General features: G+C 40.6%; 1 protein-coding gene across 1 annotated transcript in view; it reads right to left on the bottom strand.

Moving 5' to 3' along the window:
• Nucleotides 1–23,776, bottom strand: part of LOC145394188 (tether containing UBX domain for GLUT4) — a 673,993-nt gene that overhangs the window by 401,246 nt on the left and 248,971 nt on the right. Inside the window, exon 5 of the mRNA XM_080268173.1 lies at nt 5,596–5,681. Within this exon, the coding sequence (XP_080124299.1) occupies nt 5,596–5,681 (86 nt within the window). The remainder of the gene's footprint in view (nt 1–5,595; nt 5,682–23,776) is intronic.

Below are 23,776 nucleotides of genomic sequence, written 5' to 3'. Positions count from 1 at the left end.
GATTTAGTGATATTTTTGCAATAATCAGAGAAGTCATGATGCTAAGCGCATTAGTTATCACACATTCTTATGGTTGCAAATTGTGCAGCTATGCTATGAAATGACTCATGACATTATATCATTAAGCTTTATAATAGTAAGTGGTAATAAAAGTCATTCATGAAGCTTGATAAAGTTTGTAATAATCATTAATTTTGCTAAAGTCTAATGTAAACACTGGAATATCATAACAAAATCATAGGAGACTGGCAAGAAGTGTTTTATTTTTATCATTATTGCAATTACTGTGATGAGGTAACATGGCTGTAACCCTGTTTTGTATGGAAAAAGTCTTGTGGTTTGGTGGTAATTTCCACCTCTCTGGGCTATTTCCTGCATCAGTCAAAACACACCTTGTATTCTCTCAAATCATTCTCTGCACTTGGAGTGCCTATGGACATGCAGTTTGTTGCAAACGTCTGACAAAAATTTTAGCTCTCAAGATTAATGATACGTGGGTTAAAACACGAGTTGAAAACAACACAATTTTTTTCCTATTTCTCCACAATGAGCACAGTCAGTATGCTGTCATGACAGCCACTGCAGCCAAAGGGTTATGGGGGGTCCAGGGGTAATTTTAAAGGGGGAAGTAGATATCTTGTGTGGTAGGCGTGGGCACTCACCATCCACTCACTCGATGTAGTGCTGCTCTTGGGTGTCTGCCCTTTCCTCTCCATCCTTCTTTCCTTCCATTCTCTTCTGTCTTTCTTTCCTTCATTCTTTCCTTGTCCTTCTGCCTACGGGTGACTTTACACTCCCTCTTCTGTCTTTCTTTCCTTCATTATTTCCACTGCCTTCAGCCTGTGGGTGACTCTACACTGAGTGACAAGCCAAATGGTTTCCTGTGCACCAGGAAACCATTTACTACACTGGGTGGTAACCATATAAACAGATTTTGGCGCCTGGTGGTTTAGTAAGTAATTATTGTGCTCCAATCGGATTGAGCCGGTGAAGATTTATATCCAGGGGGTGGTTGGGGTTGATTGCTCATGTAATGCCACTCAGGAATGAGTGAGGCTGGTCACTCTCATCTTAAATGTTGGGACCAACTGCCTAGCCCTGGGCTCCTACGCTCCTCATGGGGCAATGTAGGATTGGATGATGGATGGATGGATGGATGAAGTAGATATCTGCGGATTATTAACATATGTGGGTGCCTGTTACCTAACCCCCGTGGACGTTAAGGGAGCACTGTACTGTCACCAGGCACGTTCAAAAGCGGTCACAATGGGCTGCTGCAAGCTAAATTAGTTATTTGTGGTTACGTTCGTACCTGTGAAATGTTTGTTATTTTTTTCATGTTCGCATCTTTGAAATGCTCAGATCGTGAATGCTCGTAATTTGTGGTATGTCTGTATCAGACCCTCTACAACAACATTTGACCCAGACATTCCAACATTAACAATGAAGAAACACCTACTTACCCATTTCACATGCATGGCAATACAACACCTCCACCAGAACACTATACAGTACCATACTTTAAAAAAGATATTTAGGCCTTTACAGTTATACTGTATTATGTCTGTGGGAGCTCTTTTTAATTCCTGCTGGGCTGATTCTCTGTAGGACAGTTTGCCACCTTTGAGTCATTGTTTTATAATTAATGTACATCGTACCTCATACGTGGCTTGCAGCTTGGCCTGTGCAGACCTTCACTGCGTTTCATATAAGCTCTGCAGCTCGGCAAGGGTTACAGGGTCAAACAACTTAGTGGAAATTTGTTTCTTGCAAAAGGTGAGGGATTACTGTTGAGAGCTCTCTAGACCTATTTTAGGGGTAGCGAGACCCATTCAGATTACAGTAAGTGGGTTGAATGCAACTTGCTAGAAAATGAGACCAGCCAATTTTGGCGGGCAGGCGAGATGGCCCTCGCTTGCTCCCTTCCAGACAAGTAGATGTTCATCCATCCATCCATCATCCAATCCTACGTTGCCCCATAAGAAGCGTAGAAGCTCAGGGCTAGGCAAGTTGGTCCTGACATTTAAGATGAGAATGACCAGCCTCATTTATCCCTGAGTGACATTATGTGAGCAATAAACCCCAACCATCCCTTGGATATAAACCTTCACCGGCTCAATCCGATTGGAGCACCTTACTGTAATTACCCACTAAATCACCTGGTGCCATAATTTGGTTATATGGTTACCACCCAGCATAGTAAATGGTTTCCTGGTGTACAGGAAACCATTCGGCTTGTCACTCAGGGAAGAGTCACCCATAGGCAGAGGGAAGAGGAAAGGATGAAGGAAAGAAAGACAAAAGAGGGAGTGTAAAGTCACCCATAGGCAAAAGGATAAAGAATGAATGAAGTTAAGAAAGACAGAAGAGGAAGGAAGGAATGGAGGGAGAAGAGGAAAGGGCAGACAACCGAGAGCAGCACTACTTCGAGCACGTGGATGGTGAGAAGAGGAAAGGGCAGACACCTGAGAGCAGCACTACATCAAGTGTGTGGATGGTGAGCACCCCTATGTTAATCTTTTATAGTTGGATTATCGTATCAAACCACAAACATTATCATACTTTCTATATAATTATCGTATACCCTATAAGTAAAAGCAGAATTATTCACTCACCAGAACGCATGGTAATGTGGGCCTACTCCAGATCTATCATACTCAGAATTTGAATTGAAGTTTTATTTAAATCCTCCAGAAGAAGGCAATGCAAAGTTAAAGGTTAGCCACACCACCATGAGATGAGGTGAGTTTCATGGCTTGAGGTTGCAAAAGCGCAAATCCCCCCACCCCTCTCTCTGTCATTTCCCTTGTTTTTAAATAGAAAACATTTTGGCTTGTCATGTTTTATCAGCACAACCATGAAATGAGTAGTTCCTGTAGGCTTGGGCGACAACAATGCTCCGAGCTCCTGACATGGGGTATAGGTCACATGTAAATGCTGACCCTTGTCTTATCAATACAAAAGAGAAGTGGCCTCCAGCATTCCACTCCTGTTCCTTACAATCACCTTATACAATTTTCTGGGAATACACAGTACAACTTTCATACATTACATGGGAAGTACAGGAAACTCGCACGGAACACGATCTCACGGAACGCGCTCGCAATTATACACGGTAAGGGCTGGGATACATATAAGACAACGTAAGATTAAAGAACCATTATGAAAACTACAAATTAACGCAGGAGAGGCCTTCGAAAGATCAAATCCTCGAATGTCACCGCAGAGCGCGGTTTGTTTTGATTACGTGACAATCTAGGTGGGAAATTATTCAGTGAGTGAGACATTCCCGAGTACAGTAGCATAGTATTTGTAAGTTAAATATTTACAGTACTGTACTGTTCTGATAAGTTTATGTGCAACTTAAAGTACTATTAAATAACGTTAAAGCAAGAAATAAAGTCTTATAACCAGTTTACCTGATAGGCGTCAGAATATTGCCTTTTTTATTGGTTCATTTTTTCCACAGTACTGTACAGTATTTGTAAGTTAAATATTTACTGTTCTCGTATGTACTGTACTTGTAAGCACTTAAATAAAGTTAAATCATTAAATAAAGCCTTGTAACCAGTTAACCCGAATTATATGATTACCCATGATCGGCGTCGGAATATTGCCTTTTTTTTTTTTTGTTCGTTAAACTCTTACTGTACTGCTTTTCTACAGTACTGTATTTGTAGGTTAAATATTTATTGTTCTGGTATGTACTTGTAAGCAATTAAAGCATTAAATAAAGCCTTGTAACCAGTTAACCTGATTTATATGATTCCCCATGATCGGCATCGGAATATTGCCTTTTTTGTTTGTTCGTTAAAGACTTGCTGTACAGCTTTTCCACAGTACTGCATTTCTAAGTTAAATATGTACTGTTCTGGTATGTACTTGTAAGTTAAAGCACTCAAAAAAGATAATGCATTAAATAAAGCCCTGGTACCAGTTAAGCTGATTTATATGATTACCTATGATCGGCACTGGAACGTTTCCTTGTGTTTACGTACAGTATTTGTGTGTTGAAGTTTTGCTGTGGAGTACTGTATTTGTGAGTTATAACATTAAATAAACCTTCTAACCACTTAAAGTGCTTTCTAGTGATTACCAGTGACAGATAACAGCAAAACAACACATTTGGGGGGTCCAGGGAGCAAAATATGGAGTAATTTAAATATACACGATTTCGCACCTAACACGGCACGGTAGGAACGAAACCCACGTGTTCCATGCGAGTTTCCTGTATTCTTTACCCTATTCCCACAAATAAAAATCCTATTCATAGTTTAATAATACTACAGTACTGTAGTACTGTCAATTACTTACTCTAATGCAAATACTGAAAATATTGCAGTAAGTTGTTGGAGGTCTTAGGAAGGGAAGAGGCTGTGTAGATCAGATATTCATTCTTGGGTCTTTAGTGGAAAAGTTTCTAGAGAAGGGAATTAGTATGTGGACTTCATGGATTTGAAAAATGCATATGACAGGCAGGATAGACAGGACTGTGGAAAGTATTAAGAATATATGGGATAAATGGGAAGTTGCTGAATGCCACGAAGAGTATGCATGAGGGTTGCTAAGGCTGCAGTGTGTGTGGACAGTGAATTTTTCTGTTTGAAAGTTGGATTGAAATAAGGATGTGTCATGCCTCCATGGTTGTTCAATCTGAATATGGATAGGGTTATAAAAGAGACACAAGATAGGGCAGTGGATGCTAGAGTGGTCCTAATGAGAGAGGGCAGTGTATGGAACCTCCCTGTACTGTTGTTTGCAGATGATACTGTGTTGTCAAGTGAAGATGAAGGGGAGCTGCAAGATTTGATGAATGAGTCTGGGAGAGTGTGTAGGACATGGAATCTAAAAGTGAATGTAGGGAAGAGCAAACTTATAGTCTTCAAGAGAAATGAAGTCAATGAATCCAGAGTGAGGTTGGATGAGGAGGAAACGGAATGAGTGAGTGCATTTACGTACTATGGCAATGTGATGAGCAAGGATGGAAGTTTAGAAGATGAAGTGCTTGAAAGGGTACAACAAGGAAGAAAGGTTGCTGGTTCTTTGAAAGCAGTGATAAGAAACAGGGAAGTGAGCATGGAAGTGGAAAAGTTGCTGCGTGACAGTACTGTTATACCAACTCTAATGTATGGAAGTGAAGCTTGGTCGTTGTTGGAGGGACACAAGTCAAGAGTGAGAGCAGTGGAAATGAGTTATTTGAGAGAAGCATGTGGAGTCACATGGAGAGACAGACTGACAAATGAGGAAGTGAAGGAGAGTTGTGGTGTGGATATGGACATGATAGGAAGCGTTAGAAGAAACACACTGAGGTGGTTTGGCCATGTGGAGAGGATGGAGAGCGAGAGACTGATGAACAGAGTGCATGTGAGTGAGGTGGAGGGGGGGAGAGGTGGAGGGAGGGGAGAGGGAGAGGGAGGCTGAGGACGAGATCGAGGGATGAAGTGGAGAGGTATAGGAGAGAGAGGGGTGTGAGCTAGGAGCAGGGTAGCGAAATGGCGGAGGACAGGGCGATATGGAGGTGATTTTTTTGTGACCACCCCTTTCGGGATTAAGGCGTCTGGCAACAGATATAGACAGAAGTTGTATTTATCTCACCTTGAATCTGCTGTTCTTTATTGCGTTTAGTCAGGACACTAGCAACATGGGATGGACCTTTAGAGTGGGCTGATTGCAAGCTGTGCCTGTAACAACAATAGGAGCACCATCAAATTACAGTACTACTGCACGGCTTTCCACAGTAAAAAAGAAGCATGCAGTACATGGATGGCTACCAATGACCCAGAATGGTACCACTATGAAAGCAAATTATGGCTACATTCTTGGTACCATACTGGCAATCATCAATTTCAGGCAGGAAACAATTAATCAAAGTCTGAGTTGTGATTCACAGTACAATACAGTACAGCACTGCATTAAAAATCTTTTTACACAGCTAAGATTTTTTTTCTTTGCAATTTCCAGCAGCTGTTGGGAAGTACAGGTCTCCCATGTTAATGATGGGGGTTATGTACCAAGATGGCCACTAAGGAAAAAAAAATAATAATAATGATTTTTCTAATGGACACCTAGAACACTGCCTGGATTAACTGGCTATTTTCAGAGCTATTTTAGTGTTTTTTCTCATTGTCTCGAGAACATGAGTGACTCTAGTAGTGAGCAAAAAGCTGCTGGTCCTTCTCATATCAGAAAAAGAGCAAGGAGGCCCGAGATGTGGGCACAAAACATTAGAAAGAAGCTCAGGAACACTGGGCTTTTGCTTTTGTAAACATTTCCCATTGATATCTTTGGTTGGTCTGATTGTTAAAAATGCTTACCGAGAATACTTTTTGTCTCTCAGTAACCACATTGGAGAAAAATGCAGCTATTGTTGTATCTTTCAGAATGCTACTAATTTCTCATCTACCAAGATTAGCATGACATGAAAGTATGAACTTCAAGCTAAAAAAAAAAAATATTCACTAGTTCGAAAGTTAAGGCATTTTGAAAGTTACACAACTTTAACTGCGTTTTTCTCTGTTTTCAACATGTGGCATTCAGTACACTATCTTATTAGGGGCCTCATATGAAGTCTGTTCAGAAAGTATCCAACTTTGCATTTTTTCTCACCAACCAGCTGGAGGATAGGGGGCAGGGTTTTGTATAGCACAGTGCAGGACCTTAAAAGCACATGTGTGATTAATACCAGCCACCACAAGTGACTCAGTGGCTGTCAGTCAGCCTGTGTTCATGGTCATGCACCTTATGCTTGTCACATTCCCGTACCTGCCATAGTGACCGAAAAAGTTGAACAAATTTATTGCATCAAAGGCTGCCAAAAACTAAGTGATATCTAAGTTCAAGCTATCAAGAAGATCCAGCAAGTTTGGGGGAATGAAACCACGGGGGTAATGCAAATAACAGAGTGGTACAATCATTTAAAAAATAGCCGAATGTCAGTCGAGAGTGATTACATCCTGGGTGGCCTTCAACATGCAGAAGTACTGAAAATGTGAAGAAAGTCTGTGATTTGGTCATGGGAAATCATCAGGTGACTGTCAGAGAAATTGCTGACAAAACTGGAAACAGTGATGGATCAGCACACAAAATTTTAACAGATGATTGGGGGATGTGAAGAGTTGCCGCCATGTTTGTTCCAAAGATCCTTTCATGTGAACAACAAGCTCTGTGGATGAATGTTGCTCAAGATATGTTGGAGTGTGCAAATCGTGATCCAGACTTTCTGAAGACTGTTATCACTGGAGATGAGACTTGGGTGTACTGGTATGATCCAGAAACCAAAGCACAGTCATCCCAAAGGAAGCACGCAGGGTCACCTAAGCCAAAAATGCACGACAGGTCCGGAGCATGATGAAATGAATGTCGGCAGTTTTTTAAACTATTGTGGCGTTGTGCATCACGAATATGCACCAAAATTTCAGACTGTCAAAAAAAGTACTACCTCGATGTTATCAGTCATTTTCGGCTGCAGAGACCAGAACTTTGGAAAGCAGCAAGTTGGAAACTGCATCATGACAATGCCCATACCCATTCTTCTCAGTTGATTCAGGAATTTTTGGCCATGCACAACATCCTGCAGGTCTGGCAAGTTCCCCAAGCTCAAAACTGTGCTGAAGGTTCCTGATCTGAGATGAAAGAAGAGATTATGACGAAAGCAACGAAGCACCTGCAGGAGATACCGAAAACTAACTTTGAAAAATGTTTCACGCAGTGAAAAGAACGCTGGGCTACATCTGCAGAGTCAGAAGGGGCTTACTTTGAGAGGGATTAGTGTCCTAGCTCATATGGAGAGCTATTTATTTTTTTAGAGCCTAAGGTCGGATACAGTAATCCCGCATGTTTCGTGGATTTTTTTTTTATGGTTTTGCCCTCTCGCGGATTTTCTTAGCATTAATAAGTTCAACTAAAATATCCTTGAATATATGGAAAACAAATAATTTGAAATTCCCACCACTTCCAATTGTAGCGTGGTAAACTCACGCCACCCTATGTCCCTTTCCCGCGGCCCCTCTGCCCCGCATCCCTCAGTCCACGCCTGTCTGCCTCACCTGCTTGGTGCAATTGTAACCGCGCTGTGATACAAGCCACTTGCCTCCCATGTGCTTTCCACATGGCCCCAGGACGTAAGCCAGCCTCTCTGAAGGCTAATAATACAATCAGTAAGAACTCCAAAGTGACAAAACAATCAAGAAGATTTATGACCTTAGCAGAGAAAATTGTGTTACTGGACAAGCTAAGAAGTGGCATGAGCTACGCTGCATGTAGTCGTGTGTATGGAGTGAACGAGTCGACAGTGCGTTACATTAACCCCTTAACTGCAGGGCATCACTTTTGTGACGCTTGGAGCAAGGGATCATACCGCGGGGCGTCGCTTTTGTGATTCTGTGTTATTTTGAATTCACCTGGGCTTCCAAGTGGGGGCTTGTATCATCTATCAGTACTGCCAATGTCCAACACTAGTCAGCACTCCTAATCTCATCTGTACTCCCATCCATTGTTGACAATTTTGCCATTTCTCCCCGTTCTTGACTCCCCTCCCTACCTCCCCTCCATTACCCTATCCTCTCGCCTGCCCGGCCATGCTACACTAAGTCAATCTTCCCTGGAATTTTTCACTGATTTCATCCATTGAAATAAGCCCTATGCCCTATTCTTATACCAAATAATATATAAAAGAAAGAAATAAGGTACATGAGAGTGCCATACACCTGGAATTGGCTAATTATCACCTGACAACACCTCACATGCACTCGTTCGCTAATTTTTGCTGTTTATTTCCCCTTGAAATATGCCGTATAATCTATTTTCGTAATAAATATACATATAAGGAGGGAAGGGAGAAGCCTAAGTGATATTTACATTCACCTGGAACTACCTAATTTATAATGTATTGTCTAGATTTCCTGCCAATCATTTCAGTGCTATATATTAGCTGCTGTCAAGAGGCTAACGTTGGCAGTAATGCATTTCCCTAGGTAGGCCACCACCCCGGCCCACCCTTATCAGTTCACTCTCATCTTCCAATATGGAGGTACGTCTGTTTGCTCTTGCTAACTTCAGGGACTTTTCACCCCCATGCAATGGGCCCTGTGACCTTTACCCCCTACTAAACCTCGTGTGGAAAGAGGTAAAGGGCTGACAATTAATAAAAGAGTGACTACGATCTTTCTATTGAGTAAAACAGTCCAAATGTAATTGTAAATAATGTGTAAATAATGTGCAAACAGCAAGTGAAAGTAAGAATGTAAATATATGTGAACAGTGGAAAATAGTTTTATAAGTTACTTCAAGTGACAGTGCATAACACAGTGTAAATAAAATAGAAATGTAAATAACGTAAATAAAATAGAGAACGTAAATAGAAATGTAAATGAGTAGTATTATAAGAATAAGAGTATATACCCTAGGAGTAATGAAAGTGAAAGTTTCACTCTAGCATGTATGAATACTATGAGTTATGAGAGTGAAGGTGAAAGTGACATTCACTCTCAATGCTAGTATACAGGACGAGAAAGTGAGTGCTACGTATTTTACTGAAAGAAATTGAATCCCTGCAGTGACAATAAACTAATACTACTGAAGGAAACTTATGGATAAAGACTAGATATATATAAGTGTTATATAGTAACAGAAATATAAAGTGTGAGGGGTTTTATGAATAATAAATGACAGAATACCAACAGCGAACTGGCGCAAGAGGGAAGGTCATACGCGCTCGTAATTTTCATTGCTTTCACAGTGGTTTTTATTTGGAGTATGGATCCCAAACTACGTGATAATCAAAGAGTAGTGTTTATAGTGTTAATATCTGGCTGTGGTAATCATATTACGGGTTGTCGGGAAGTGTAAAGTGGAGACTTCATTACCCAACTTCAGAGGTCTCCACAAGTCCTACGGTAATCGAAGAAGGCTCAACAAACATCCCAGGAGAAAGCTGAAGGTATGTGCTATATGCATATGTAATTTTAATATTCTAGGACTAATAACTGATTTTTGGCAAATATTTTTTGAGAGTCTGTCGGAGCCCGAATAAACCTGCTGGAGACGCAAAACATTGGGAAACATGCCCGTGGTGTAAAGGTTAAGAAAAATGAAAAAGAAATAAGACATGCAGTTGCTAGCTGTGCATCAACGTCAGCAAAGGTGTCACAACAAGTTTGTGATAATGCTCTGATTAAAATGGAAAAGGCGCTGAACATATGGATTGAAGATTTGAACCGCCGACATATTCCTGTTGACACAAATTCGATAAAAGGACAAGGATTTGTACAATCATTTCAGTGATGGAGAGAGAGATGGGAAGCACACATTTATGGCTAGCAAAGGCTGGTTTGAGAACTTTAAGAAGAGATTCTCACTCCATAATCTCAGGATTACTGGCGAATCAGCCTCTGCTGATCATGTGGCAGCAGAAATGTATCCAGCAGAATTTGAAAAATTAGTGAAGGACAAAGGGTATCTGCCGGAACAAGTTTTCAATGCCGATGAGACTGGGCTGTGGTGGAAAAAAATGCCCAGCAGAACTTCTATATCTCAAGAGGAGAGACAGGCACCTGGATTTAAAGCTCAGAAGGACAGAGTATCGCTGCTATTCTGTGGGAACGCAGCTGGTCATATGATCAAGCCTATGCTGCTATACAGGGTTAAAAAACCACGTGCACTTAAAGGGAAAGACTTAAATCAGCTGCTAGTGTTTTGTTCCTGAGGTTGAAAGCTACTTGAAGGCAAAGGGGATAGACTTTAAAGTGCTGCTGATAATAGATAACTGCCCAGGTCACCCTGAATCAATTAAATTTGCACACCCTAACATCGAGGTAGTTTTTCTACCAAAGAACACCACATCACTTATTCAGCCACTTGATCAGGGCATCATTGTTGTTTTCAAGGCAAAATACGTGTCACGAAGCTTTGCTATGATTAGACAAGCCATAGAAGAAGGAGATAACATCAAAATGTGGTGAAAGAAATTCAACATAGCCAACTGCATCATGTTAATTCAACAGTGCCATGAAGAACTCTCTGCTAGCTGCATCAACTCCTGCTGGAAGAAATTGTGGCCTTCAGTCGTGAATGGCTTTTCAAGATTCCCAACTGTTGATGCTGAACTTGTAAGAATTAAAAATCTCTCGAAGACTGTCGGAGGTGAAGGGTTTTCTGACCTGCAAGAAAATGAAATTCGGGAGGAACTGCTGGGGAATGCAGGAGAAGAACTAACTACACAAGAATTGGAAGAACTGCTCAATGAAGAAGAGAAAGAGGAAGAGGAAGAGGAATCTGGTAGCAATGATTTACCACAGGCGTGGACACTAGAAAAGCTTGGGGAAATCACTCGCACTATGAGGCATACCATCTCCCTGCTAATGTCGTATGACCCATCACCGGATAGGGCAATAAAAGTGAAGGAATGGGATGGAAGCTGTGTTTGCTCCCTACCATGAAATAATGAAGGAGATGAAGCGTGAAAGGGAGCAACTTCCAATAACTATGTTTTTCTCGAAGAAAAACCAACGCAGTCCTGCATCTGCCCTGCCATCTACATCTGGCAACTCATCTTCTCCTGCCTCACCACGCATGGAAGATTCATGCATGGAGGACGAGTCAGATGATGATCCCTCTCCTAACTCCCCTGCCTCGTCTGATGTCTCTGAGTGAAACTCTTCTGTAACTAAAGGTATGTAAAGTGATAACAAACAGACATTAACTAAAAATATTACTGTACTTATAGATGTGAATAAAAGTTTTGTGGTGCACACCTTGAAAAAAAAAAAAAAAATACTACGTACAGTACGTGATACTGAGCAAAAAATATATTTGTTAGGTAACAAGTTTAATCATTTCAACTTAACTTGTGGTGTAATGATTGAAAAATCATTTTGTCAGACAGTGAGTCTTCGAGTGGCGTTGAAGGCTGGCAGCATACAGTAAATGGCTGGCAGTGGTCGGGGAAGATGCGACTGTGTGAGTGGGGGAACATGCAACCAAGCAAGTGTTTGCTATCACCAGTTACTGCATCTTTTTATTTTGTACTGCTTTGTGAATAAATGTGTAGATAATTGTGTATTACAGTATGGTGTTTACGTTTTTCCTTTATAATGGAGTATGTACTTTCAATCTTGTAAGAAGGTATTTCGGGCTGAGTATGGAGGTTTCGGGACAATTCGCCGTCAAGTCAAATCGCTGTCACAACAAAAACAAGACAATTCACCTTCATTAATGAAGATAGCTGTTGATGACACTAGAATATAATTCAAAGGCGACTACAGCAAGGAAGAAATAAGTTAATTATTGACTAAAGGTGCAACTAATAAATAATATCCAGAGCCCACGCTATCGAACATAGACTTTGCTGGATCCCCCAGAAAAATAGTTATTAAAGTATTGGAAGTCAGGAATAATTATTCCCTTGTACAAAGGAAAATGGGAAAAAGAAGTGTGTGGTAATCATAGGGGCATTTGTCTTCTTAGTATAATAGGAAAAGTGTATGGTAGGATACTTATTGACAGAGTTAGAGAAAGAACAGAGAAATTAGTTGGAGAAGAACAGGGAGGCTTTAGGAAGAGAAGACGTTGTGTAGATCAGATATTCATTCTTAGATCTTTAGTGGAAAAGTTTCTAGAAAAGGGAAAGAAGTTGTATGCGGCTTTCATGGATTTGGAGAAACCATATGACAGGGTGGATAGACAAGAATTGTGGAAAGTGTTAAGAATATATGGAGTAGATGGGAAGTTGTTGAATGCTGTGAAGAGTATGTACGATGGTGCGAAGGCTGCAGTGCGTGTGGATGGCGAACTAAGTGAATTTTTCTCTTTGAAAGTTGGGTTGAAACAGGGATGTGTCATGTCTCCATGGTTGTTCAATCTGTACATGGATGGGGTAATAAAAGAGGTACAAGGTAGGGTAGTGGATGTTGGAGTGGCCCTGGTGAGAGAGGATAGTGTTTGGAAACTCCCTGTACTGTTGTTTGCAGATGATACTGTGTTGTTGAGTGAAGATGAAGGGGAGCTGCAAGGCTTGGTGGATGAGTCTGGGAGTGTGTGTAAGAAACGAAATCTAAAGGTGAATGTAGGGAAGAGTAAAGTGATGGTCTTCGAGAGAGGTGAAGTCAGAGAATGTACAGCGAGGTTGGATGGTGAGGAATTGGAAAATGTGAGTACGTTTAAGTACTTGGGTAGTGTGATGAGTAAGGATGGAGGTTTGGAGGGTGAAGTGCTTGAAAGGGTACAGCAGGGAAGAAAGGTTGCTGGTTCTTTGAAAGCAGTGATAAGAAACAGGGAAGTGAGCATGGAAGTGAAAAAGTTACTACATGACAGTATTGTGGTACCAACTCTAACGTACGGATGTGAAGCTTGGACGTTGTTGGAAGGACACAAGTCAAGAGTGAGAGCAGTGGAAATGAGTTATTTAAGAGGAGCCTGTGGAGTCACACAGAGAGACAGGCTAACGAATGAGGATATAAAGGAGCGTTGTGGTGTTGATGTGGATGTGATAGGAAGCGTTATGAGGAACACACTGAGGTGGTTTGGCCATGTGGAGAGGATGGAGGGTGAAAGACTGACGAAGAGAGTGTATGTGAGTGAGGTGGAGGGGGGAAGAGGGAGGGGGAGGCCGAGGATGAGATGGAGGGATGGGGTGGAGAGGTATATGAGAGAGGGGTGTGTGAGTTGGGAGCAGGGCAGCGAAATGGCAGGGGACAGGGCGACTTGGAGGCGATTTGTTTGTAGCCACCCCAAACGGGATTAAGGCATCTGGCAATATATAGATAGATAGATAAAAGTATTGATTAAAAATGTTGGGTCTGGTTAGTACTTGGATGGGTGACCGCCTGGGAACACCAGATAATGTTGGCATCCCTACGTGTCAAGTGGGGTTGGTGGAGGATTAGTGCCCCTCCCTGTAAAACAATTAACTCTAAGCCCTTGGCCACCCCGTTTGGGATACATGGCGTCTGGCAATGAATGAAAAATGAATATTTATAGAACGGCGGGGAATCGTCCATTATTTGAAAGGGAATTGTCTGATGGCGAATTGTCTCGCAACCAGTATGGAGATGGACTGTGTGATGGGTAGCATGGTGGACGGATACAAGTGCAAGATTCAATTGTCAATAGAGTATTCGCGAATTTGGCTTTTCGCGGGGGTTACAAGAACGTAACTACCGCGAAATATGCAGGATTACTGTACTCCTGAAGAGATTTCGTATACCTGTATTCATTGCATAATTCTTACAAAACAACTCATATGTAACATTAACTTGATTCTAATCATTAATAATGAATTTCCTTTATACTATACTGCACACAGCACTCCACTAAAAGCCTGTCTCATCTACATTAACACTTTGGCCGGCCCCGCAGGTGCGCCTCACTAAACCCCAAGGTCAGCTGAGGGTTGTCAGACAGCAAGTACTCACAAATGTTTATATTTTCTTATTTTTGGCCATAATTTTCATGCTACATTATTTATTTTAGTGTCAACTTGTTTGCAATTGATTTCTCTATACAGATATATGCATACAAAATTGAATAAAATACCAGCCTTATCAGCACCCTAACAGAATACACAATGGCCTGAGAAAAAAATGTAGGCAGTTTGCATAAATGTTTATATTTTCTTTATTTTTAACCCCTTAACCGCGGGGCGTCACTTTCGTGACTCTTGGGTGCAAAGGATCATACCGCATGGCGTCACTTTTGTGATTCTATGTTATTTTGAATTCACCCGGGTTTTCAAGTGGTGGCTTGTACCATCTATCAGTACTGCCAATGTCCAACACTAGTCAGCACTCATAATCTCATCTGTACTCCCATCCATTGTTGACAATTTTGCCATTTCTTCCCGTTCTTGACCTCCCTCCCTACCTCCCCTCCATTACCCTATCCTCTCGCCTGCCCGGCCATGCTACGCTAAGTCAATCTTCCCTGGAATTTTCCACTGATTTCATCCATTGAAATAAGTCCTATGCCCTATTCTTATACCAAATAATATATACAAGAAAGAAATAAGGAAGTGATAGTTGCCATACACCTGGAATTGGCTAATTATCACCTGACAACACCTCACTTGCACTCGTTTGCTAATTTTCACTGTTTATTTCCCCTTGAAATATGCCACATAATCTATTCTCATTATAAAAATATATATAAGAAAGGAAGGGAGAAGCCTAAGTGATATTTACATTCACCTGGAACTACCTAATTTATTATGTATTGTCTAGATTTCCTGCCAATCATTTCATAGCGTATATATTAGCAACTTTCACCCCGCTGACATTGGCAGCATTGCACTTCCCCTAGGCAGGCCACCACACTGTATTCAGTTTACTGTCGTCTTTCAAGGTGAAAGGACGTCGGATTCGTGCCTGTCCAATTCCGCTGCTTTTTAGCCCCATGCAAAGGGCCCTGTGACCTCTACCCCTTACTAAACCTCGTGTGGAATGAGGTAAGGGGGTAAGTGACTGCTGTGGAACAGGAACTGGTTAATTTGTCAATGTAAATGATAGACAGTGACTATGATCTATCTGGTGAGTAAAACAGTGCAAGTGGAAATGTAAATCATGTGTAAACAGCAAGTGAAAGCAATGAATGTAAATATAAGTGAACAGTGGAAAATAGTTTTATAAGTTACTGCAAGTGACTGCATAACAAAGTGTAAAATACAGTAGAAATGTAAATAATGTAAAAAAATAGAGAATGTAAACAGAAATGTAAATGAGTAGTAGTAGAAGAATACGAGTATATATACTAGGAGTAATGAAAGTGAAAGTTTCACTCTAGCATGTATGAATACTATGAGTTATGAAAGTGACAATGAAAGTGACAGATTCACTCTCAATGAGAGTATAAAGGATGAGAAAGTGAATGCTACGTATTTTACTGAAAGAAAAACTGAATCCCTACAGTGACAATGAACAACTATTACTGAAGGAAACTTATGGATAAAGACTGTAGATATATATAAGTGTTATATAGTAATGGAAATATAAACTGTGAGTGTTTTTATGAATAATAAATGACAGAACACCAGCGGAGAACGAGCACAAGTGAGAAGGTCATACGCGTTCGTAATTTTCATTGCTTTCACAGTTTTTTTTTTTTTTGGAGTATGGATTCCAAACAATCTGAGAATCATAGAATAGTGTTTCTAGTGATAATATCAGGCTGTGGTAATCATATTATGGGTTGTCGGGAAGTGTAACGTGAAGACTTCGTTACCCAACTTCAGAGGTCTCCACAAGTCCTACGGTACTTGATGAAGGCTCAACAAACATCCCAGGAGAAAGCTGAAGGTATGTGCAATAAGCATACTTAATTATAATATTCTAGGACTAATAACTGATTTTTGGCAAATATTTTTAGAGAGTCTGTCGGAGCGCAAATATGCCCGCGAGACATGCAAGTCAGGCAAAAACAACCCCGCGGTTTAGGGGTTAATGTTATTTTTGGTGCTATTTTATTCATTTTAGTCTCTTTTTGTTGGTAAGTGTTTGTTCTACAATAGTACAGTAATCCCTCATTTATCCAGATGCTTAGTATCCGGATGTATTCATTATCCAGATGCTGGGCTTTGGCTTTATTAAACTATCCGAATTTACTTGCTACTATCCAGATGTAAAAGTCCCCGAGAACTTTGGCCGGCCAGCCGACATGTTCAAACATTCGGTATCATGGCCACTGGGCTCGAGCTGTGAGCAGGAAGTAGTCTGTAACCCACGACCAGAGCTAAAATGTTCATCCACCCCTGTACTGTATGGTCAAAGTCACATGCTCGTCCTATCATTCCCAACGAACCTCCAGCACCTGAGTAATATAACTGGAACCCGCAAGCAGTGTCAAAACGTCCGGATGCATTCCCCACTGAATATCTTATACTGCATGGCCACGGGGGCTGTTTCCCAACCGCCACCTCCATCGAACACAGACCACAAGCTATGAGTACATGTTCAGTGACAGTAGCCGTATGCCTCTCTATCTACGGTCGAAAGTCTCCCAGTCACAGTGAGTTGTGTTTCCGCATGGCCAATCGACATCTAAATTCTTCAACTAGACATATGCTTAACTCTTGAAAGATGCTGGCAAAACTTTGCACTAGGATGGTGGGAAGTTATATGAAGGTAAGTTTTCCTCTTGAACACTTTATTCTTGCTGAATCTGTGTACTTTTACTTGTCAGTTTTATGTGTTTTTATTAGCTTATCTTACAGCATAAACACCAGCAAAGATGATGGTATACCATTAATACCATTATAACCAATTTCTGGTTGTCAGTTTTTTTTGTGCATTTTTGTTATTTATGCACTGTTTTCAAGATGTTTAGCATTAATATGGATAAACCCTATGTGTGTTTTGATGTCTAAATATGGCAAAATGACTGGAAAACTGCCAAAATTAGTAGGGATACTGTACATACTGTAGTGTATAGGTCAGGTGTTTTATGGTTTTCAATGTTTTTTTTCATGGTTTTTATTGGTGTTCAGCATTACTTTGGATATTCCTATGTGTGTTTTGATGTCTAAATATGGCAGACTGACCTGAAAACAGAGTCAAAATTAGGAGGGCTACTGTACATAGAGTCGTGTATAGGTCGGTTGTTTTTTGGTTTTCAATTTAACTCAAAGTCAAGTGGCCACCCCTTATGGGATTGTGGCATCTGGCAACAGACAAACAGACAGACATTTTTTTTTTTTTTTTTTTTTTTTTTTTTTGTGCATTACTTTGGATATTCCTATGTGTGTTTTGATGTCTACATATGGCAGACTGACCAGAAAACACTGCCAAAATAAGGAGGGGTACTGTACTGTACTTCAGTAGTGCATAGGTAAGGTGTTTTTTGCTTTTCAGTGGTTTTTCTGTATGTTTTTCCTGGTGTTTAGCATTACTTAGGATATTCCTACGTGTGTTTTGATGTCTAAATATGCCTGAATGACCAGAACACACTGCCAAATAAAGCACAGGTACTGTACAAATAGGTCAGGTATAGGTTGGAGGTGCATATAGGTAGAGTCTGGATATGGTAGGGAAATAGTGTTCATTATCCGGATGTTGCCACTACCCAGACGTGCCTTTGGCTCTGTAATGTCTGGATAAATGGGGGATTACTGTATATGTATAAAATAAAGAGCAAACAACCAACATCACCATTACTAACACCATAAAAATGACGTGAAAAAATGTAGGCAGCCTGCATAATTGTTAATACTCTTTCTATCTTTTCAATGTAATTTTTTGTGCTATTTTATTCATTTTAGTACTCTTTCTATCTTTTCAACATTATTTTTTGTGCTACTGTATTTTATTCATTTTAGTCTCTGTTTGCAAGTGTTTGTTCTACAATAGTATATGCATAAAATAATGAGTAAGCAACCAACATCACCATTACTTGGTACAAACATCGTAAGGAAGGCCAAGTGTACTCCATCAGCACACCGTCTCATAAATATTTATACTCCTACAGTATTTTATTTAATTTCTGATGATATTTTCCATGCTACTTCATTTATTTTAGTCTCTAACTGTTCATACGAGTTTGTTCTACAGTACAATAACACATGCATTCAAGAATGAACTAAACAAGAACTCACTAATACTAACACAGTGCATACAGTATATACAATCTGTCCCCGCCGTTAGCAGTCTGCTCTAACGCAATATTGCTCTAACGTGGCACGATTTTGTGGAAGGAAATAAACATTCTAACATGGGCACTATTAGTGTAACACAGTAATTTGAACCAGGCGGGCTGTGCCGCGGTGTGCATCGCACAGCCTTACAATACTTGACATCATCGCCCGCCAATCACTCTTCGCCTTTCTCGTTCTCCCAGCCACAAAACAAATCAGGACCCCCCTACCTCCCTCCCACCTCCTGCGTTCCCTATTCGGCCCACTCCTACTAATACCATCCTCCTCAGCTTGCCTTGTGTTGCAAAACTCACCATACCTCATCTCCGGCAATGTGTGTCTGCCCTTCTCCCCACATAAGGTACACTACAATAAATAAAAAAGTCCTACTGACCTAATGTATTTTTTATAACCATATTAATGCTTTCAGGAGGTTTAAACAGGGGGGTATACAAAAATTTTGCACCACAACAGGGCAAAAAGTGGACTTTGGGCTGGGGTGCGGAAGGAAATAGGGGTTTTCAAATGTCCCTGTAACGAGATATTTGCCTAACACGAGGTCGGTGCTGTGGCAAATACCTGTGTTAGGGGAGGTGAGACTGTAGATTAACTCATTAGCTCCCAGAGTTCCTGTGTGAGGGATTTTGCCGGAAGGGCACTAAGCGTACCGCCCCCCACCTATCAGCTCATAGTCACAAAGCTCTTAGGTCCCTACCCCGGGATGCTGGGCACAAATACGTTAAAGAAACTGATAGATTTGCCAGTATTTAACCAATTAGAACCCAGAGTTTCTATACGAGGATTTTGTTGGAAGGACACCAAGCGTACTGCCCTTCGCTTATCGGCTCGTAGTTGCGGAGCTCATAGGTCCCTACCCTGGGGTTCCCTTCTTTATCAAATTTTGAAAATGCCCAGTTCCATCTTAGACTTAGGACACTGGGTGAAAATGGGTAAATATACTGTATATGCATGCAGTAAAAAAATAAAGAATCAATATACAGTACAGGAAACTTGCATCGAACACGATCTCACGGAACGCACCCGCAATTATACACGGTAAGGGCCGGGATACATATAAGACAAAGTAAGATTAAAGAACCATTATGAAAACTACAAATTAACGCAGGAGAGGCCTTTGAAAGATCAAATCCTCGAACGTCACCGCAGTGCGCGCGGTTTGTTTTGATTACGTAACGATCTAGGCAGGAAATTATTCAGTGAGTCAGAATATTGCCTTTTTTATTTGTTCATTTTTTCCACAGTACTGTACAGTATTTGTAAGTTAAATATTTACTGTTCTCATATGTACTGTACTTGTAAGCACTTAAATAAAGTTAAATCATTAAATAAAGCCTTGTAACCAGTTAACCCGAATTATATGATTACCCATGATCGGCGTCGGAAAACTGCCTTTTTTGTTTGTTCGTTAAACTCTTACTGTACTGCTTTTCTACAGTACTGTATTTGTAAGTTAAATATTTACTGTTCTGGTATGTACTTGTAAGCAATTAAAGCATTAAATAAAGCCTTGTAACCAGTTAACCTGATTTATATGATTACCCATGATCGGCGTCGGAATATTGCCTTTTTTGTTTGTTCGTTAAAGACGTGCGGTACAGCTTTTCCACAGTACTGCATTTCTAAGTTAAATATGTACTGTTCTGGTATGTGCTTGTAAGTTAAAGCACTCAAAAAAGATAAAGCATTAAATAAAGCCCTGGTACCAGTTAACCTGATTTATATGATTACCTATGATAGGCGTCGGAATGTTTCCTTGTGTTTACGTATTTGTGTGTTGAAGTTTTGCTGTGGAGTACTGTATTTGTGAGTTATACCATTAAATAAACCTTCTAACCACTTAAAGTGCTTTCTAGTGATTACCAGTGACAGATAACAGCAAAACAACACATTTGGGGGGTCTAGGGAGCAAAATACGGAGTAGTTTAAATATACGCGATTTCGCACCTAACGCGGCACGGTAGGAACAAAACTCACGTGTTCGGTGCGAGTTTCCTGTAAATATATCTACACTTACCACCCAATGATGTTTGTAGAGCACAGAAAGAAAGGGAAGACATTGGCACATATTTTAAACCTAATCCCATGAATATTGAACAATAAAAGGATTTTTGGCAAATGCTTTACTTTGATGACGTAAATAACATTGCATTTCAAACCTAATCCCATGAACATCGAACAATAAGTGGATTTTTGGCGAATAGTTTACTTTGATGATGCAAATAACATCATCTGTCAGCTTGTGGGAGTTTTTCAGATGACAAATAACGTCACTGGCTGGCCAGTGTTAAATACCTGTTCAGTTACAGATGCTAAAAATGTTATTTATTAAAAGTGAGAATGTGATGCATAGATTAAAATGAGTAGAACCAAAAGTGGGTCAATAGCTATGTATATAACACAAACGAGACAGGCTGGCATCACTTAAGTGCATATTTACAAAAACATTTTATTATTTTCTACAGATGGGGCTGCAAGAACTAAAAATATGTTCTTTTTTAAAAGTGAGAGTAAGATGTATGCATGGAAATGAGTTGAGCTGAGAGCATGCAACAAGTCGGTTGCCAAGAAGATGCTGCCAGCGATGTCTTGCAGAAAAAATGGAAAATTTTTCTTTTTCCTACCATGGAAATAATTAATATTTCCCAGCTAAAAAAAAAAAAAAAAAAAAAAAAAAAAAAAATCTAACGAAAACTTAAAAAAGGAAAAACTGTAAATACGTGTAATGAGAAACTGCTGTAATTAGCTCATATGGGCATTTTGTTTTGTGTCCAGTCCATAGAAATCATCAGCTAAACTATCGCCAAACTCAATGTGGGCAGCCAATGAGACGAAACAGAGCATCATGTGTGTGCGTGTTCTTACCTAATTGTATCTTTACAGGAATGTGTCAAGCTCGTACTGTCCCGTGTCTTAAATCATATTTATCATACATATCCTTAAATTTTTGAACTGTTTTGGCACACACTATTTCATTCTGTAGTGCATTCCACTGATCAATTGCTCTATTTGGGAACTAAATTTCCTTACGTCTTTATCACTTCTCTTTTTATGCAGTTTCTTGCAGTGTCCTCTTGCTGATGCTTCCCCATACGTTAAGTAATCATTTATGTGTATTTTCTCCTTCCCTGATATGCATTTATATAGCATAATCATATCACATCTTTTCCTTCTCTCCTCTAGTGTTGGTAGATTCAGTTTATTTAGTCTTTCTTCGTAGCTTAGATCCCATAAGCTTGGTACCCATCTCGTAGCGGCCCTTTGAACTTTTTCAATCTTGTCTATGTGTTTTTTGAGATGAGGACTCCAGACTACTGATGCAAACTCCAGGGTTGGTCTGATGAATGATGTTATTATCTTTCTTAGCATGTCTTCATTTTTTTTTTTTTTTTTTTTTTTTTTTTTTTTTAATGCGAGGAAGAAGGAACCAAAGGCCATGAGCCCGCAGTAACAGTTCCTTCCAAGAGAAAAACAAAATACAACAGAGCCAAATTCAAGATCCGATCATTTTGAGATGCCTGGACACACTGCGTTTGAAAGACTGGAGATCATAGGCAGCAGGAAATACAGACAGAGGGAGACAGTTCCAGAGCTGACCTGTTGCATAAATGAAAGACTGGGAGTAATGGTTAACTCTTGCATCAGAGAGTTGGACAGAAAAAGGATGAGAGTTTGCTGCCAAACGAATGCTACGCGCCCGTCGTAGAGGTGGAGGAATGAAAGCAGACAGTTCAGAGGAGCAGTGACCATTAAAGTAGCGACAGTAAAGAGATAAAGATGCAACAGTGCGGCGAAGAGACAGAGGTTGAAGGGAGTCAGTAAGAGGAGGAGAGTTAATGAGACGAAAAGCCTTTGACTCCACCCTATTGAGAAGAGCTGTATGTGGGGAGCCTCCCCACACATGAGAGTTGTACTCCACACAGGGGCGGATAAAACCCCTGTATAGAGTCAACAATTGTGCAGGGGTAAAGAAAGAGCGGAGTCGGCTTAGCACACCCAATCTCTTGGAAGCAGATTTTACAAGAGATGTAAAATGATCTTTCCAAGATAAGTCCCGAGTAAATGAAACCCCAAGCATGTTCAAGGATGATGCAGGATTAAGCTGAATATTATTAAACATTAGTGGGTATACCTGTGGAAGATTTTGTCGGGTTGATAGGTGTAGGAACTGAGTCTTAGATGCATTAAAAACAACCATATTATTTTTACCCCAGTCAGAGATACGAGCCAAGTCAGACATTAGGTGTGCCATAGCCTCATCCCTTGTTTGTTGAAGTAACTGTTGAGATGGGCGTTGCGGGAACCGAATGGAAAGGTGAAGGGTGGAGTCATCAGCGTATGAGTGGATAGGGTTAGATGTACAGTTTAGAAGATCATTGATGAATAAAAGGAAGAGAGTTGGTGATAGGACAGAGCCCTGAGGAACACCCCTGTTGATAGATCTAGAAGAAGAACGATGGCCGTCTACAACAGCAGCTATAGAACGACCAGAAAGGAAGCTAGCGATGAAGGCACAGATAGAAGGATAGAAACCGTAGGAGGGTAGTTTGGAAATTAAAGATTTATGCCAGACTCGATCGAAAGCCTTTGAGATGTCAAGAGCAATGGCAAAGCTTTCGCCAAAGTCCCGAAAGGAGGATGACCAGGAGTCTGAAAGGTAGGTGAGAAGATCGCCAGTGGAGCGTCCCTAACGGAATCCGTACTGACGATCGGAAAAAAGGTTGTGATAGGAAAGATGCCTTAAAATTTTTCTATTGAGAATTAACTCGAAAACTTTTGAAATACAGGACGTTAAAGCAATTGGACGATAGTTGGAGGGTTGGGAGTGGTCACCCTTCTTTGGGACTGGCTGAATGAGAGCAAACTTCCAGCAAGAAGGAAAGGTACAAGTTGACAGACAAAGGCGAAAGAGTTTGCCTAGGCAGGGTGTAAGCACAGAAGCACAGTTCTTGAGAACAACAGGAGGGACCCCATCAGGCCCAAATGCCTTGTTAGTACTGAGGCCAGTGGTGGCAGAAAATACAGTACATCAACTGAAGACATTTTAATGTCAGCCATGAGGAAGTCAGAGGGGGGAAGAGATGGAGGAACAGCACCGGAATCGTCTAAGGTGGAATTGGAGGAGAAAGTCTATGCGAAGAGATC

The sequence above is a fragment of the Coenobita brevimanus genome, chromosome 26, assembly GCF_032717465.1.
Source record: "Coenobita brevimanus isolate Jiangsu-jjx chromosome 26, ASM3271746v2, whole genome shotgun sequence".
NCBI classification, from domain to species: domain Eukaryota; kingdom Metazoa; phylum Arthropoda; class Malacostraca; order Decapoda; family Coenobitidae; genus Coenobita; species Coenobita brevimanus.
The sequence above is the reverse complement of the archived record's forward strand: the minus strand, read 5'-3'. Positions and strand labels throughout refer to the sequence as shown.